Source organism: Colias eurytheme, chromosome 24, assembly GCF_061535395.1.
Source record: "Colias eurytheme isolate Ceu_HAF_F1 chromosome 24, ilColEury1 Martin Lab GWU primary, whole genome shotgun sequence".
In the NCBI taxonomy this organism is placed as follows: domain Eukaryota; kingdom Metazoa; phylum Arthropoda; class Insecta; order Lepidoptera; family Pieridae; genus Colias; species Colias eurytheme.
Window position 1 is genome coordinate 5,466,907 of NC_143003.1, and position 17,649 is coordinate 5,484,555.

General features: G+C 34.7%; 1 protein-coding gene and 1 long non-coding RNA gene across 4 annotated transcripts; one reads left to right on the forward strand and one right to left on the reverse strand.

The window, feature by feature from the left end:
* Positions 1-694: 694 nt before the first annotated feature.
* On the reverse strand, positions 695-9,066 carry LOC149897982 (uncharacterized). 3 transcript variants are annotated; one of them, XM_090115911.1, is made up of 14 exons: positions 9,011-9,066; positions 8,821-8,938; positions 8,502-8,609; positions 7,423-7,627; positions 6,383-6,565; positions 6,004-6,173; positions 5,721-5,806; positions 4,423-4,548; positions 3,785-3,901; positions 3,032-3,184; positions 2,649-2,723; positions 2,304-2,415; positions 1,572-1,676; positions 695-1,173 (listed from the first exon to the last, which is right to left on the reverse strand). In XM_090115911.1, coding segments are annotated over exons 1-14 (1,737 nt in total). In that variant the 5' UTR covers positions 9,013-9,066; the 3' UTR covers positions 695-996. The 3 variants fall into 3 exon arrangements, with proteins under 3 accessions (XP_089972037.1, XP_089972036.1, XP_089972038.1); XM_090115910.1 differs by having other exon boundaries at positions 8,821-9,057; XM_090115912.1 differs by lacking the exon at positions 1,572-1,676 and having other exon boundaries at positions 8,821-9,057.
* Positions 9,067-16,036: 6,970 nt separating this feature from the next.
* Positions 16,037-16,975, forward strand: LOC149897983 (uncharacterized). Its single transcript, XR_016458110.1, has 2 exons — positions 16,037-16,359; positions 16,684-16,975. It is a non-coding gene; the product is annotated as an uncharacterized LOC149897983 (long non-coding RNA).
* The last annotated feature ends 674 nt before the right edge of the window (positions 16,976-17,649 follow it).

Consider the following 17,649-nt stretch of genomic DNA (forward strand, 5'->3'; position numbering starts at 1 on the left):
TACATAATTAAAAAAACAAGGTATAACTAGGTATACACAGTGGAAATTTTGTATAGACCTTGGAAGAAAAGCACTTTCTATATTGGAGAAAGCAAATTTTGCTGATAGGAAACATTCCCTTATTTTATATATCAGGATTTAAATGTTTCTAAAATTCACTTACTATCTGTAACATGACCACGAGGTCGGATTACTGAATCCAGGTAATGACTGCATTACATGAAATATTTATAAATCTTTGTAAAAAATATGCTCCTGATACTTCTTTAAGCAGGTTTTAAAATTTTATTTCAAAAAAAATTTAACGATTATACCCAAGTTACAATTAACTAGCATAGTTCTAAGCTAAGGTTTTGACAAATCGTTTATAGGATAATAGTATTGCCATATGAAGATGAAATGTACAAAAAGGGTGAAAAATAAAACACTTTCATTTAATAATAAAAATTCAATATATTACTCTAATAAATAAAATTATTCACATTAACAATATGTAATTGTATTATTTATGAAATTGTGTTAGGAAGAATTTTTTAAATGAAACAAGTCATTACTATTTTTCTGACTTCCTCATCTTGAAAAAAACTATTGTGTTAAGTTTTTCAGAATAACACACAATTTATGGATACACATTACACACACATAGTCCTGATGAAAAAAAAAATCATTTTTTTTAAATGTTAAGTTACTCTGGTAGAAAGTCTGGTCTAGATTGACTATACGATAGCAACATAGCTTTTTCAGTGTGTCCTGTATAATTAAGCGACCTGTCTTTTTAGGCGATGCCACTATCGCTTTTATAGATGCCATATTTTATTTACTAAGATCACAATACATTTCAAAATGAAAATTCGATGTTCCACTTTGCAAGCGAAATTACTTCGCTGCTATTCAAAATATGTCAATCGCTTCTTCCATTCTTCAATTGAATATTTCCTAAAGAACATCTTTGAAGGATTCTCGATTTTATGCCCTTGTATTAAGGTTTAGTTTTCATTATCTTAAAGCAGTAGTTGCGGTCTTCGGTCGTCCGTCTCTAGTGAGTTTTAAATGCACTAACTTCATATGTGTATTGAGAACACCTGATTGGCTGAATTGTGCTAAACATTTTGTACATTTGAACGGCCGCTCGCCTGTGTGCGTGCGCATGTGTGCTTTACGGGTGCAGTTTCTCTGTAAAAATGAAATAATTTTCAATTGGATCATTTGTTATTGTAGTAATAATATTAGTTAGTTAAAAAGATAATTCTCGAATTGATAATATTATGGCAATAAATCTTTATCTTAAAATTTCAGTTATTTTTAAACAAATAGAAACAAATACGGTTTTCTAAAAATATTTCATTATTGTATTCAACATATTCTGCTAGTATAAGTATTTTTTTTTTAAATGTTTTTGACAGTGACAACATTTATGCTGAACTGACCCAATCGATGTTTTCACAATTTATTTTCTATACTGCAATACTTAACATATTATGAAATAACAATACCCAATCTTTAATTACAATCTAATAACTTTTCTACACTGCAATACTTAAAATCCTATTAAATAATAATATAAAACTCACCATAAACACTTTATCGCACATGGAACATGGAAACACGCGCGGTCTGGTCACACCTTCGTGCGTGTACCGTTTGTGGTCTGTTAGCGACCATTGGTTTACATATGCCTGTATTTAATTAACAATAATTAATATGCATTATTTATTAATATAATTAGTAAATTTTAAGTGTCCGTCTTAGAATAAACTATCTTCATTAGAAATGTGACTCAAACTTATGGATTATTATATGAAATTTTATATTGACAATAATCATGTATCTATGTATGTTCGAGTAATTTATTAACTAAATTATAATAAATTAAAGGCATTTTAAATACTTCATAAAATATATATATATATATATATACTAGCTTTCCGCCCGCGGCTTCGCCCACGTTTTCAGAGAAAACCCCGCATAGTTCCCTTTCCCGTGGGATTTCCGAGATAAAACCTATCCTATCTCTCAAGTTGGATCGAACGGTGTGCGAATTTTATTATAATCGGTTAAGTGGTTTAGGAGTCCATTGAGGACAAACATTGATATATACATATTTAGATACAGGGTGTGCCATAATGAATGGAAAACCTGGTAACTGGAGATAGAGAATGATGTGGCCGTCAAGAAAAATAATTTTTAATAAAAGTATTTTTTCGACATATTCGATATTTTAGAAAATTCTCTATCTTTTGTTACATACCAGATTATTAATTACGCCACACCCTATATATTGGTTGTATTTTCTGATTACTTACCTTATCACATTTATCACATTGGAACGGCTTAATGTTGAGATGAATTCTGTTCATGTGTCTCTCTAAATCCCGCTTTATTCCAAACCTCTTGTCACAGTGTTCACATTGCAATCTATAAAATTAAGCAGCCATTTAATTAAGGGCCTAGCCCGTTTGTTTATAACATTTAATTAATATAAGTATCCAAAAAGATAAATTGTGTCAAAATACAAAGTTTTTACAATGAGCATTATATGCAATATGCATATAACAATTTTTTAATAAAAATTAAAAAACGACACTATGGGAATGCCAAATTTCGCCTAGTTTTTCAAAATAACAGTGTGGGTAGTTAAAAATACTTACGGTAACTCAACATACTGAACGTGTGGCGATGTTTTATTTAAGTGTTGTTTTAATGACATTTCCGTTTTGAAATTTCTGAAATAAAAAGAGAAAATAATGTTTTATTTTCGTATGTTTCGGTTCCACACTTTATTAGATGTAAGATATTTTTGAAAATCTGTATTGTAATATGAAAATTAAGATACTAGGGAACTTTTTAAGTAGGTTCAAGAAGACAAACCAATAGGTACACATATAAATATAGGTTATAGATACAGGTATAGATATAAATGCAGATAAAATATCTACATAAATAAAAGTACAGATAAAAACACCGATATAAATATAAATACAGATACTCGAATAAAACTTATTACACTACTACCTGCTAAATTAATACCTACTTATTACACTCGACACAATAATAATTCTTGGTATTTGAATGTGTTTCTATATGAATCCTCAACGACGCAGCGGAATAGAAGCCCTTCCCGCACTGGGGGCAAATGTGCCCCTTCGTTTGAGGCACACCGTTGGACGCTTGCTTCGCGTGTTTTCTGAAAATTATCTATATATCACTACATAGTATAAAACAAAGTCGCTTTTTCTGTCCCTACGTACCTTTGTATGCTTAAATCTTTAAAACTACGCAACTGATTTTGATGCGGTCTTTTTCACTAGATAGAGTGATTCATGAGGAAGGTTTTAGTATATAATTTATTAGGTTTTAGACAAAGCGGGCGATGCCGCGGGCGGTAAGCTAGTATATTATATAAATTAAGTACATTTTGAAGTGAAACTACTTTAGGCGCGTTGAGAGTAAAATTTCAAGGTCCTGGCAATACCGTCACGTCATGGAGTAAGGAGACGACTTTGGTATCTTTGAATCTTGTTGAAGAAGTTTCACTTGTGACACGTATACTCGGCAAACACGCTCTTTTTTATATCATTATCTATCGATTTATAGCAATACCTGAACTAGGTGATGACATAAATGTGACATGACTTCTCTAACAAGCTTCTGATTCAAAATACCTACTAAGTTTTTGAAGTGAAACTTCTTTAGGCGAGTTGAGAGTGAAATTTCGACGTCGCGTCATGGCAATACCGTCACGTCATAGAGTAAGGCGACGATGCTATTTATTTATTATACTTACTTCAGTAAATGCACTCTAAGCGAATCGGCATTTACGTAGTTTTTATGGCAATAGTCGCAAGTGACGCGCCGCAGTTTGTGTGAATAATACATGTGTTTTCTTAACGATACTTTTCGCCTGAAATAAATTTCATAAATATAATAATTATAGAGTATATGAGCAGTTAAATAGCAGTGTAGTAGTCAGTTTGTGGCATTTATTAGTTAGTGTTAAAGGAAATTCTCTTGAGTGAGATATGTCCTATGTCTCTTTAGCCTACATATTTAAAAGGTATGTACGAAGGTTTAAAAAAGGCGAGTAAAAATTTGAATATAGCTCGAGTGTGAATATAAATAGCAAGACATAATTATTTTAACTGAGACCATTGTCCTAGTAAAAGATTGGCCGTTTTTTAAACAGCGAAGTTTCACAAAGAGGCTGGGATACTAATTGAACAACTGATTAAGCTAGTTAATATTTTTTCGCCATTTAATAAAGAGGCTAGGCTATTTATTCAACGACTGACAAAGCTAGTTGGATGCAACCTATTTAATTAAGAACTAAATGTACCTATATGGTTATGGATTTTTATACTAATCTTATTTTTCATCAAAAACGTTAAAATACATTATACTTCATCAATACTTATTTATACTTACTGAAATATCCGTTTACAGAGTGAGCAAGAGAACATTTCTTTTTCATTCGAATGCACCGTATTATAGTGACATTTGATAGTTTCTCTACACACTCGCATTATGCCACATACAGTGCATTTGTATCGACTGAAATAAAAATAAGTGTTAAATAATTACATAATCTACTAACAAATGGATCTAAATAAAAAAAATCACTACATAGTATAAAACAAAGTCGCTTTCCCTGTCCCTATGTCCCTATGTCCCTTTGTACGCTTAAATCTTTGAAACTACGCAACGGATTTTAATGCGGTTTTTTTTAATAGATAGAGTGATTCAAGAGGAAGGTTTATATGTATAATAAGATCCATTAAGTAGTGGAGAAGTACTGTTATTTTTGAGGTTTCTAATGTGATGTCGTAAAAAATTACATTTATTCCGCTTACATTGCAAACGCAGGCTGAACCCTACGAGTTTTATCAAAATAATGTACTAAGTATTATACACATTGAAAAGGTCTACAGAAAAGTCCGCGATGGTATATGTATATCTCTTATGGATAACCCACAATAACTTTTTTTTTGTCATTTACTTTTTACGACAAATAATGGCTAATTTTCGAAGCGATTTCAACCAATACAGCATTAATCCTTAACCAATTAAATACCATGGATACATTGTTCATTTAATATAGATCTATATGGCCCTTTACACCGTATGATTTAAGTGAATATTTTCGAAGATATTACAGATTTAAAAATTGCAGGACGTAGCGTTTGCGGCCGCCCGGCTATGTATTTTATACCCGTGCGATGCCGGAGGCCGGAGCGGGCCGCTATATTTTTATACCTATACAACGTTCACAATTTTTCTGTAGTGTAGATCAGCATTGCACCCGTGCGAAGCCGGGGCGGGTCGCTAGTAATGTAATAAAATAAAAAATGTAAGTGTAGAGTACACACGTAAGAAGTGAAACTTCTTTATGACCTTAAAAATGTCACGAGTATGGCGTAACGCAAAAATGTCACGCGTACGGCGTAACGCAAAAATGTCACGCGTACGGCGTAACGCAAAAATGTTACACTAAATTTTTGTCCAACCCCGATAAAGAAGTTTCACTTCAAATAGTGAAAATCATGTTATGTGTTGACATATTATGAAAACAACATTCACATTTAATAAGGACATGCCAAATTGTTTTTAATTTTTTTATCAATGTATCATAATATAGAATATGAATTATCATAATATAGAATATGAATAAAACTCTTAAATTTAAGAAGTATTTTCATTTAAAATTAAATCATTATAATACCTACATTTTATGATATTTCTCATGGCTCCTTAATTTCTCGACCGAAATGCACCTTTGTTTACACATACCACATACATATTCACCATTTGTCTGAAATAAATACCTATTATTAACATAATAAATATCTGTAATATTATGTTTTGTGAAAATTATTTTCTAAAATTTCGAATGTATGTGATGTGATGTGCTATGCTGTGCTGTGAGATGAGATGAGATGGGATGGGATGGGATGGGATGAAATGAGACATGTGTTCATGAAATCTCGTTATGCTTGTTATACTTCATACCTCACTGTGTTTCTTCATATGTTTCTCATAAATATCTTTAAACGCAAAACCTTTAACGCAATCCTCACACTTATAAATTGAATTTAAGTACAGCTTTTTCTTTGCTAATAACTCTCTTTCCTTCATAAATTGCGCCTTTGTTATGTATACTATGTCTACTTTTTGTGCATCTAGAAAAAAATCTTAAGAACTTATTATTATGTAACGAATATATGTTTAGATAAATTTATTTGAAATTAAAAAACATCCAACATGCTTACAAAGCAACAACATTAAGGTCAGTATACAATTTAGACTAAGATTTATTAATTACTTATGTCAAAACAACAAAAATCAGTATCAACTAAATTATATTGCAATAAAAAATAAACAATAATACCTTCTACGTCACATGGTGAAATGCATTCTTTCCTCTTAATTTTCGGCTTTTTCTTGAGTTTTGTAGCTGTCTTAATTAATTTATTTACAGATTTTTTATCAATGCTATCTATTAAATCATCTTCAAACTTAACTTCCTCTGTACTTTCATTTTCTCCTTTTATTGACAGTGGCTCATCATAATCTGTTGATTAGAAATATATAATACTAGCGGTCCGCCCCGGCTTCGCCCGTGGTACATATTTTCGTTTTCTCTACATAAAAACCATCCTCGTACTTTAAGGAATATAATAAAAAAATAATTATCGAAATCGGTTCAGCCGTTCTCGAGTTATGCGCTTACCAACACATTTTGCGATTCATTTTTATATATAAGAAGATATAAATCGTACTCTATTACACCAAACATTGATAGACTATATGTACTAATAATTTCCATATTTGAAACCAATAGAGAAACAAAAATTTAATTCAATGATATGTGCATATTAAGAACGAGCTGCTCCGCGGTTTTACCTGTAGTGCTCCGCTCCTGTTGGTCTTAGCGTGATTATATATAGCCTTAAGCCTTCCTCGATAAATGGGCTATCTAACACCGAAATAATTTTTCATTACGGATCAGTAGTTCCCGAGATAAGCGCGTTCAAACAAACAAACTCTTCAGCTTTATAATATTAGTATAGATAGGAACATTTTTACTAATTATGGTAAGGGCGCTTTCAATTTATGCGTTTCGTATTGTTACGTGCGTTGTTCGTACAGCGCGCGGACGATCCTCTTTGTTCATACAAAACGCTCCATGCGACAACAATGCGGCACAGATACCGCGGACACATAAATTGAAAGTAATTAACGGCTGATTTTTCAATCCTTCGTTAAAAATTATTCGTCGAATAAAATATTAAACTACCATTTCAAAAATGTATTCTTATCACCCGTATTTCACAGTTTACAGGTGACATTTTAATATTATCGTATAATACTTTATTGAACGGGTAAGTTTTAACCAAGGATTGAAAAATCGGCCCCAAGTCTACTAACCTATATCATTATCAGTGAAATCCTCATTATTCACATTTTCTTCCTTTTCCACCTTCAATTGGACTTTACTTCTATTAAACACTAAAATAGGAAACGGTTCTTCTTGTATTTCTTCGTAAACATCAATTGTATGTGTGCTTGCGTTTTGTAGATCTAATAATGGTTGAGTCTCGAGTTTAACAACCTTAATATCTCCATCTGTAATCTGTTAAACTTTCTATTATAAAAGTTTCAAACTCGAACTCAAACATTTATTTATTGAATTAGACTTCTTCTAGAAGCATTTTTTAAATTACCGATTTCCGGCAAGAAACTCCATAGTTTTTTATTTGTTTATTTTTAAATGATATTTATAAGGCCTTATAATTCAATCAATTGCTTGTCAAACTACAAATAGTCGTAGTTCGTAAGTATTTTCTAAATTATAATTAAAATTATTCTTGAAAGTGAAATCATTTTTGAAAAGATCCATTAGTTCCTGATATCAGCACATACAAACAAACTCATCAGCTTTGTATTATTAGGATAGATTTAACATTATACTCTGTCCATTATATTATTTGCTTTTTGACAGCTTCACACCTATGTATAATTGTATTGTCTATGTTAAAATGTCATACAAATAATTATCGTACTTCATGGACAGGTCCCGCCCACTTAGTGATGCCTACACAGAATTATTCAATGATGGGTCGATAGATTAAAATAATCGATAGAAATACTCTGTAAAATATATCCGATACAGAAAAACTCTTCTATTATGTTATATAATTTAAACGTAAAGACAACCAAATTGTAAGATAGAAACCAATAAATAATAAAATATTAGTTTAGTTTAGTTTTAACATACAATGCATAGATATGTGGTCTTATTATTACATATCTTATTAGTACGTTTACGTTGTAATTATTATTTACGTACCTGATTCGATTTATGATAATATTTTGAATTTATAATTGAAATGGTATCACAATCGATAATCTTTTGAACATCACTTCTGGTATCACCCGTCGAGCTGTCAAAAAGCAATTCTTATAGTGGACAGACTATAGTTGTCCGTATAATATATTATACTAACACTCTGTAGACTTTGCAGTAACAACTGGTTCCCTTGTACACTATTGATAAAATGTTCAGTATTCTGTGCTATTCTCTTACAAATATAACATAGGCTCAGGTTGTTAGTCTGAAATAAAATGTCATTGTATCAATTATTATCACATTATAAATGGTTACTATAATACCAATATTTATATTGTTTATCTTTGGTTGATTAATGTTCATAAGATTGAATAAACTGATTAATAAATTCTTGTAGCATCTCTGGCCTAATATTAGTGTACCTATTGTTTTATTAAATACGATTTAATAACGTAGTATGTAATAGTAGAATTCACCTGAAAAATCGTTTTTAAACTATCGTTTTGCACTGTATAAACTTGAGGAACGGAGTCATCATTGAAACAGGCAATACACCGTTCGATGGGTTCTGTTACCTCCATTGCTTGTTTATTCCTATAAAACATAAGAAACATAGAACATCATTTCAGTTATATTATATTTTATAATGACACCGAATGTATTTACATTTTACGTTTCTGAAACTATTCAAAACATCGCAAAAATGCCTTTGGTGATTGGTGGTGATTGACAACACAAATAGTGACAATATTCAATGTCAAATTCTAAATCTAACACAGATAATATTATAATATAGTTGCCACTTTATAAAAACAGTGTAGGTATCTATAGGTCTACCAGAATCTGATGGCATATAGTACGACATAAAAGAGATGAAATTAATTATTTTGGAACTAATTCGTTTTTCATTACCTGGCAACCCTGAATTGGCAATGTAGCTGTCAAGTTGAATAAAAATTTGTTGTTTTTTTCGTGAAGTGGAGAATTATTGAGATAAAATTGTTATTTAGAACAAGAAATTTAAATAAAAAAGGAGACATCATGAAAAAGGTTAAACGTAGCGGTGTCCGTGATGTGGTGTATAAAGTTTTTATTCGGTGTTTGTCCGAATTTCAAGCTGGAAATTTATTGACTGATTTGGAAAACGTTTACAAACGTACAGCAGAATATACCGGTGAGATTCCATTTATTTTTGCTCAGTACTACGTAAAATAGAATATTCCATTAGTAACGAGTGTTTAATGTATGTATGTATGGCGATTATTACGTTTTCGCAATTTAATTTGAGGTTATTTGTATGTAAACAAAAACTAGTTTTTATAGTGCGACCAGCACAATTTGAGTCAAGAAGTTATATCCAATCCAACCAGCCTCAAATAAAGTACCTAGTTTAGATTTTACTACATAGTATAGTGATAACTGTTTTCATACAGCTATCTATCTATTAATCAATCAAACCATAAGAAAAAAAATCATATTTACTGTATCATATTTACAGATACTGAAGATGCCCCGTACCCTCTTGCCAGTACTTCGAAACAGAGTGATGATCAGTCCTTTGAAGGAGTAGAATATTTAGATTTTGATGAATTATATTAATGTACAAAATTTATCTACAAAAAAAAAATAAAAATATGTGGTTTTCAAATCGCCTTGTTTTTTTCTACCCGACGGACCCAGAAAGAGGGTAATGTATTTGAGCTGCATACATGCAGCTCAAATACATTACCCTCTTTCTGTTTGTTTGTATGTTTGATTCTATGTGTTTCCCTCGCTTGTTTGTTTGTATGTTTGATTCTATGTGTGCCTCTGCAGTCTAAACACTTGACCGATTTTTATAAAATAACTAATTCCAAATACATTTAAGTAAAATTTGACCTAGGTAGGTCAATTAAAATACTAATGTATTTTTGTCTTAAATTACACTATTGCTACAATGAAACAATTATAACGGTTTAAATCGCGGTATTTATTTTAGATTATATTATATAGATTTTTGGATTTTTATTCTATAGTATCAAGATCGCTTGCGTCGCAGTATCAGTGTTGCTATATGAGCGACGGTGGCGCCCTCATTTATTTTCATCTCTTTTGTGTCGCACTGTATTTATATTTAATAAAACAACGATTTTCATGTGGCAACTTTATTTGACAACTATCAAATTGGTTGTCAAATTATTTGATGATGAAAATTTTTTAGGATTTTGGCTTCAAAATCTTCGAAAATGTCGAAAAAGCCGCTGCGATCACAAGCAAGAGGTGTTGTTTACAATGTTTATAGAAAAATATTGGATGAAGAGGGGTCAAACATATCACAATCTTCAATTTTGAAGTGCGTGGAAGATTTGACTAGTAAATTGGACTTACCCGTTTTGATACTATAAATTAAAAATATTTTAAGTAGGTAACTAACTATATTGTTTGTTGATTACAATATAATTTTATGAAAACTTATTACAGGAGTTTCCAATACGACTATTCATCGTATAATACATGAGGGCACTTTTATAATGTGTGTATCTGAATTTGATGTTTTTGGTTTTATGGCATTCAAATGCTTTATAAATATAAATTTATTATTATTTTTTTATTCTTCTATCTGTTAATTCTTACGAAAATAAACATTATTTTATTTATTTTTGTATTTTATTTATACAAAAATAAGTATAAACAATCGATCTGCATCATGATTCATATTTTCACATGGCATAATTTTAATGATAATATATTATACATATATAGGTATGTGGAACGTCAATGAAACAACGAGTGTGGAGTCTGACTGGTTTATTAAAAACTGTTAGAACTACCGACAGTGAATTATTACCAAACCACCCTCCATTTTTCCCCTCTTTAAAATACATACATATTTGCATACAAAATACAACTTTAAATAACAAGAACTTAACAAACTTAACATTTTAATTTTTTTTTTTACTCGTTACTAAACAACTTACGAGAACGCTCGTAAGCTCGTACAGCTCGAGCGGATGCACCGTCAGGAGGAGGGGTGGGGGAGCGCGTGACTGAATTTGCGTTCGATTTACCTGTATCCTTATCGGTCGCGTCCTGGTCCGCCTCCTCCTCCTCCGCCACATCAGCACATGTCCCGTCAGCACCATAGCTTGCGGGGGCACAATCAGTCGATTTATTCAAATTCGGCCGGGATAAAGAGAATCGACTTTTACGGTTCCCGCTATCCAGTGAAATAATTTGATCTTGATGCCTACGCCATTCGACCCCGTCATCAACCTTCACCTTATAAGAAACCGGGCCGGTCTTTTGCGTCACATTACCCTCGACCCATTTAGGCGACTTACTGGAATAACTACGTACAAGTACGGGATCCCCGTTCTCGAAATTCCTATCCTGACCTCCCTTGTTAGCCATCTGCCGCTGCTGTGCCGTGCGCACCTCTGCAGCGACGTCCGGACGTAACGCGTCTAAGCGACCGCGCAGACGGTGGCCTAAAAGCGCTACGGCCGGCGAAACTTTAGTCGTGGCGTGCTCCACGTTACGATATTGAAATAAAAACTTCGACAGTGCTTTAGAAATATTTTCGCCTTCATAAATAGCCCTTTTAATTACCTTCTTTACCGTCTTAACCGCATTCTCCGCGGCCCCATTACCTTGTGGTCTGTACGGTGCTGACGTTACATGTTGTATACAATTTTTATTACAGTAAGTTTTAAAATCTATAGACGAGAACGGGGGGCCATTATCAGTAACTAGCTGTGACGGTAATCCGAATCTAGCAAAGATAGACCTCAACACTGACACCGTGGATTCAGTGTCTGTTCGTTTCATTGCAATTACCTCAATCCATTTCGAGAAAGCGTCAACTAATATAAAATATTTTACACCCCCACATTCAGCAAAATCCGCATGAACCCTTTGCCAGGGCCCTAGGGGAAACTCCCAAGGATGTAAAGTGGCGTGTGGCGGAGCGTCCCGAACCACTCGACATGCCTCACAAGATCGACACAAATTCTCTATATCTGCATCCAAAGCAGGCCAATAAACGTAATTACGAGCCAGACTTTTCATTTTGTTCACTCCTAAATGCCCTTGGTGAATTTCCTCCAGGACCCTCGCGCGTAGCGGAGGTGGAACAACAAGCCTGTATTTAAAGATCAGACACCCCAATTCGTGTATGATTTCGTCCTTACGTGCGAAATAAGCCTGCTCCTCCTCACAGCTGGCGCGAGCCGGCCATCCAAACAAAACATATCCTTTGATTTTACATAATAATTTATCTTTATATGTCTCCGCCGCAATATCTTTAAAACTTACAGGCAATGAATCTTTAACTAAATCTACATAACTTAACGCTTCCGTGGGGCTCCGCTCACACGGAAGGGGCAGACGAGACAACGCATCCGCGGGACCGTTCTCACAAGATCTCACAAATTCTACCTTGAAGTCATAGGCTGATAAACGCACGGCCCACCTTTGTAAGCGGCTTGCAGCTGTTTGTGGTATTCCACCCTTTTTACCGAAAATATGTGATAAGGGTTGATGATCGGTACGCAATATGAACGATCTCCCATACAAGTATTGATGGTGTTTAATTACCCCAAAATAAATCGCGAGCGCCTCCTTGTCTAACTGACTATAATTCCGCTCCGCCGAATTGAGCGACCGTGAAACACAGCTGATAGGGCGCTCACTCCCGTCTGAGTAGCGATGCGCCAGGACCGCGCCCACCCCATACGCACTGCTGTCCACTGACAACATGAGTTCCCGACCGTCTTCATAATGCGCTAATACTTTATCACAGGTGAGAGCATTTTTAGCTGCAATAAAAGCCTCCTCACATCTCGAATCCCATGTCCAATCGATGTCTTTTTTTAAAAGTGCATGCAAGGGTTGTAACATAATGCTTAAATTTGCAATGAATTTCCCATAATAATTTAACATTCCTAAAAAACTTTTTAATTGTGTAATATTCTGGGGCCTCGGGGCCTCTGTAATAGCGGCTAGTTTATTTGGATCGGGACGTAATCCTGTTTTATCGATGATAAAACCTAAATATTTTACACTTTTTTGTAAAAAACTGCATTTTTCAAATTTAACAGTAAAACCCATAGCCCGTAACCGTTCTAATACTGTACGTAAATTTCTTAAATGACTTTTCCTATCCACCCCGGTAACACAGACGTCGTCCAAGAATACAACGGTATTTGGAACACCCCGAAGGGTTTCCTCCATGATCTTTTGAAACTTCTCCGGGATACACGACAAACCGAATGGCGTGCGACGATATACAAATGTACCGACGTGCGTAGTTATAGCCGTATAACGCTGTGAATCATTCGATAACAAGCATTGTTGATAACTATGTTTTAAATCAATTTTTGAATACTCTTCTCCCCCACTCAGTGAAGCGAACAACTCCTCGATCCGAGGAAGTGGATATGGATCACGCTTAAGAATCGGATTTATAGTAATTTTATAATCACCGCAAATTCTTATATCGCCGCATTCTTTAACCACGGGTACTATCGGCGTCCCATAATCGGATGACTCAACACGGTAAATAATTCCCTCTCGCTCTAACCGCGCCAGCTCGCTCTCCACGCGAGCGCGCAGTGCTAACGGCACGGGTCGCGCGCGCATGTATACGGGCTTCTCATCCTTCACATATAACGTTATTGTTTTTTTACAAGTTCCTAACTTATCCGTAAACACCTCCGGAAATTCACACATTAATTGACTCACAAATGGATCGCTCTTTACATCCACATTAATTTCCTGTAAATCTATGGCTATATTTTTAACTCCAAGAGCGCGTACCCACTCTCTGCCTAACAAAGGACGTCCCCCGTTCTTAATTACATAAAGTTTACAATTATACACGGAGACCTTACCGAGGGTTACATTTACATTAATAAATCCAAGCGAGTTTATCGTCGAACCGACATAACTGCGTATGTTTATATTATTAGGTAATACAGTTTTATTACAAAAATTACGCCTAAAAAAATCTTCGCTTATGGTCGAAATTCGGCTGCCGGTATCGACTTCGAACTCGATTGGACGTCCATCCACTTTAACCATAACTAAATAAGGTTGGTCACCTGTACCGTCCACTTGGATGTTGAAAAATTCCTCGTCTCGCTCATCGTCACTCACGTAATTATGTCGGGCGTTCGCCCGCCCTTTGCCACTCACTGATTTACACATATTTTTTAAATGGCCACGCACACCACACTCATCACAATTATAATTAGCAAACCGGCACTTATCCGGCCGGTGCGGCCTCCCACACCGCCAGCAGCGGCCGGTGCCGCCGGCCCCGCCGCCCGCGCCGCTCCCGCCGCCGCCGTGCTGCGCGGGCGGGCGCGCGGCCCCGCGAAGCTGCGAGCGCCGTACGCTCGCCTGGTGCAGGCCTTCGCCCGCCGCCGACCCGCTGCCGCCGCCCACGCCTGCTGCGCTCGGGGCTGCGCTCACCTCTGCGTGTCGTTCCGCCGCCTCCAAGGCCAGAGCCAGCTCCACGGCCTGTTTATAATTTATGTCTTTTTCGGCAAAAATTCGCGATCGCATCGCCTCACTCGCCAATCCAGAAACGAACTGGTCACGTAAATTCTCTTCTAAATTGCTGCCGAAATTGCACGTAGTCGCCAAATGTTTTAAATTATGTAAATATTCTGTGAGCGGCTCGCCGACGAGTTGTCGACGTAAGCGAAAAACATGGCGCTCGGCTATCTCAGAACGCTGTGGTTCTAGGTGTTGTCTCACGAGGTCAACGAGCTCTTCAAACGACTTTGATTCGGGATGCTCCGGCGAACATAAATCGCACATTAGTGCATATGTTGTCTCTCCCACAACAGTAATTAGTAATGGCACTTGCAATTCATTTCTGATTTCGTTCAACAATAAGAATTGTCTCACACGGCGAATATACGCTGGCCATTGTTTGGAGTTAACATCAAACGGCTCCAATTTCCCTATAGGCATGTTCACAACACTTTACTCACGTCACGCGTAGTTCCGACTCGTCGCCAATGGAACGTCAATGAAACAACGAGTGTGGAGTCTGACTGGTTTATTAAAAACTGTTAGAACTACCGACAGTGAATTATTACCAAACCACCCTCCAGTATGTAAAGACATAAATACATAATATATAACCTATATAAAAGTAATATTATGTATATTATACATGTAAGTAGGTATGTATCTATAATATTATGTGGGTATCTCATTATTAAGTTCTGTATTATCCACTTATATGTAATAATATGACTAATGATATTGAGAACAAAATAAAAAATAAGTAGGTAGTATCAAGATCGTTCAGTCCATTTTCCCTAGGGTTGCACACTCAAAATTTTGATTTCCCTAATTGCCATCAGATTCTGGTATACCTATAAAGATATTTTATTTATGAATTTGCGCATATTACCCTTTCCTAAATTTAGTAATCACTAAATTTAGAAATGTGCATTCATATTTCCCACGTTATCATCCTAAATAAAGAAGAAAGGATGATTTCGCTTACACCTTTTTTTATATGCGTTTTTAGTAAGACTTCATAAATGAATCAGACAGTCAGAAGCACAGAAGCCATACCTCTCTTCTAAATTTACATACTCATATGTATTAGCAATACATAGTAATACATACTCTTAGTTTATAATGAATAATGGGATTTCCTTTTCTAAATTTAGTGGTTAGATTAATTTAAACGTATAGTACGACATAAAAGAGATGAAATTAATTATTTTGGAACTAATTCGTTTTTCATTACCTGGCAACCCTGAATTGGCAATGTAGCTGTCAAGTTGAATAAAAATTTGTTGTTTTTTTCGTGAAGTGGAGAATTATTGAGATAAAATTGTTATTTAGAACAAGAAATTTAAATAAAAAAGGAGACATCATGAAAAAGGTTAAACGTAGCGGTGTCCGTGATGTGGTGTATAAAGTTTTTATTCGGTGTTTGTCCGAATTTCAAGCTGGAAATTTATTGACTGATTTGGAAAACGTTTACAAACGTACAGCAGAATATACCGGTGAGATTCCATTTATTTTTGCTCAGTACTACGTAAAATAGAATATTCCATTAGTGACGAGTGTTTAATGTATGTATGTATGGCGATTATTACGTTTTCGCAATTTAATTTGAGGTTATTTGTATGTAAACAAAAACTAGTTTTTATAGTGCGACCAGCACAATTTGAGTCAAGAAGTTATATCCAATCCAACCAGCCTCAAATAAAGTACCTAGTTTAGATTTTACTACATAGTATAGTGATAACTGTTTTCATACAGCTATCTATCTTTTAATCAATCAAACCATAAGAAAAAAAATCATATTTACTGTATCATATTTACAGATACTGAAGATGCCCCGTACCCTCTTGCCAGTACTTCGAAACAGAGTGATGATCAGTCCTTTGAAGGAGTACAATATTTAGATTATGATGAATTACATTAATGTACAAAATTTATCTACAAAAAAAATAAAAATATGTGGTTTTCAAATCGCCTTGTTTTTTTCTACCCGACGGACCCAGAAAGAGGGTAATGTGTTTGAGCTGCATGTATGCTTGTTTGTTTGTATGTTTGATTCTATGTGCGCCTCTGCAGTCTAAACACTTGACCGATTTTTATAAAATAACTAATTCCAAATACATTTAAGTAAAATTTGACCTAGGTCAATTAAAATACGAATGTATTTTTGTCTTAAATTTACACTATTGCTACAATGAAACAATTATAACGGTTTAAATCGCGGTATTTATTTTAGATTATATTATATAGATTTTTGGATTTTTATTCTATAGTATCAAGATCGCTTGCGTCGCAGTATCAGTGTTGCTACATGAGCGACGGTGGCGCCCTCATTTATTTTCATCTCTTTTGTGTCGCACTGTAATTTATTCATTATATTATTATCGCGACGTTTCACACACTTTGTAGCGGGTGTGCTCACTGGGAGACTGACTTGATATTTAGTGGCTTAATTTAGGATGGTGTTTTAACGAATAAGAGCATTCTCAAATTCTTTTCTTCTAATTTTTCTAAAGCCCGCCATTCACTACTCGTACCGCGAGCCGAGCCCCGTGATTTACCAATTTGTGGACAAATGCGTCATCACCCGCCCCTCTGAACAACGATCATATTACGTTGTTTTGAGCATCGAAAACACCTGTGGAAAACTCAAAACACACTACACCATGGTACCCACAGATGGTACCGACTACCGATGCGAGTGTACTAGATAGTTTATCTATGGTATTTATTTATCTTATCTGTATTCTGTGAATGACTGAAATCTGAATATGTTGTGACTTGTCAGT

What these genes read in the sequence shown, in the direction of transcription:
- LOC149897982 (XM_090115910.1), bottom strand. Translation starts at nt 8,958, where the DNA reads ATGTTTCTTATGTTTTATAGGAATAAACAAGCAATGGAGGTAACAGAA. An exon ending in CTCTGTAAACGGATATTTCA is followed by an intron (nt 3,902 to 4,422) that starts GTAAGTATAAAT and finishes AATTTATTTCAG; the next exon opens with GCGAAAAGTATCGTTAAGAA. An exon ending in TATTGTGTCGAGTGTAATAA is followed by an intron (nt 2,724 to 3,031) that starts GTAGGTATTAAT and finishes TTTTTATTTCAG; the next exon opens with AAATTTCAAAACGGAAATGT.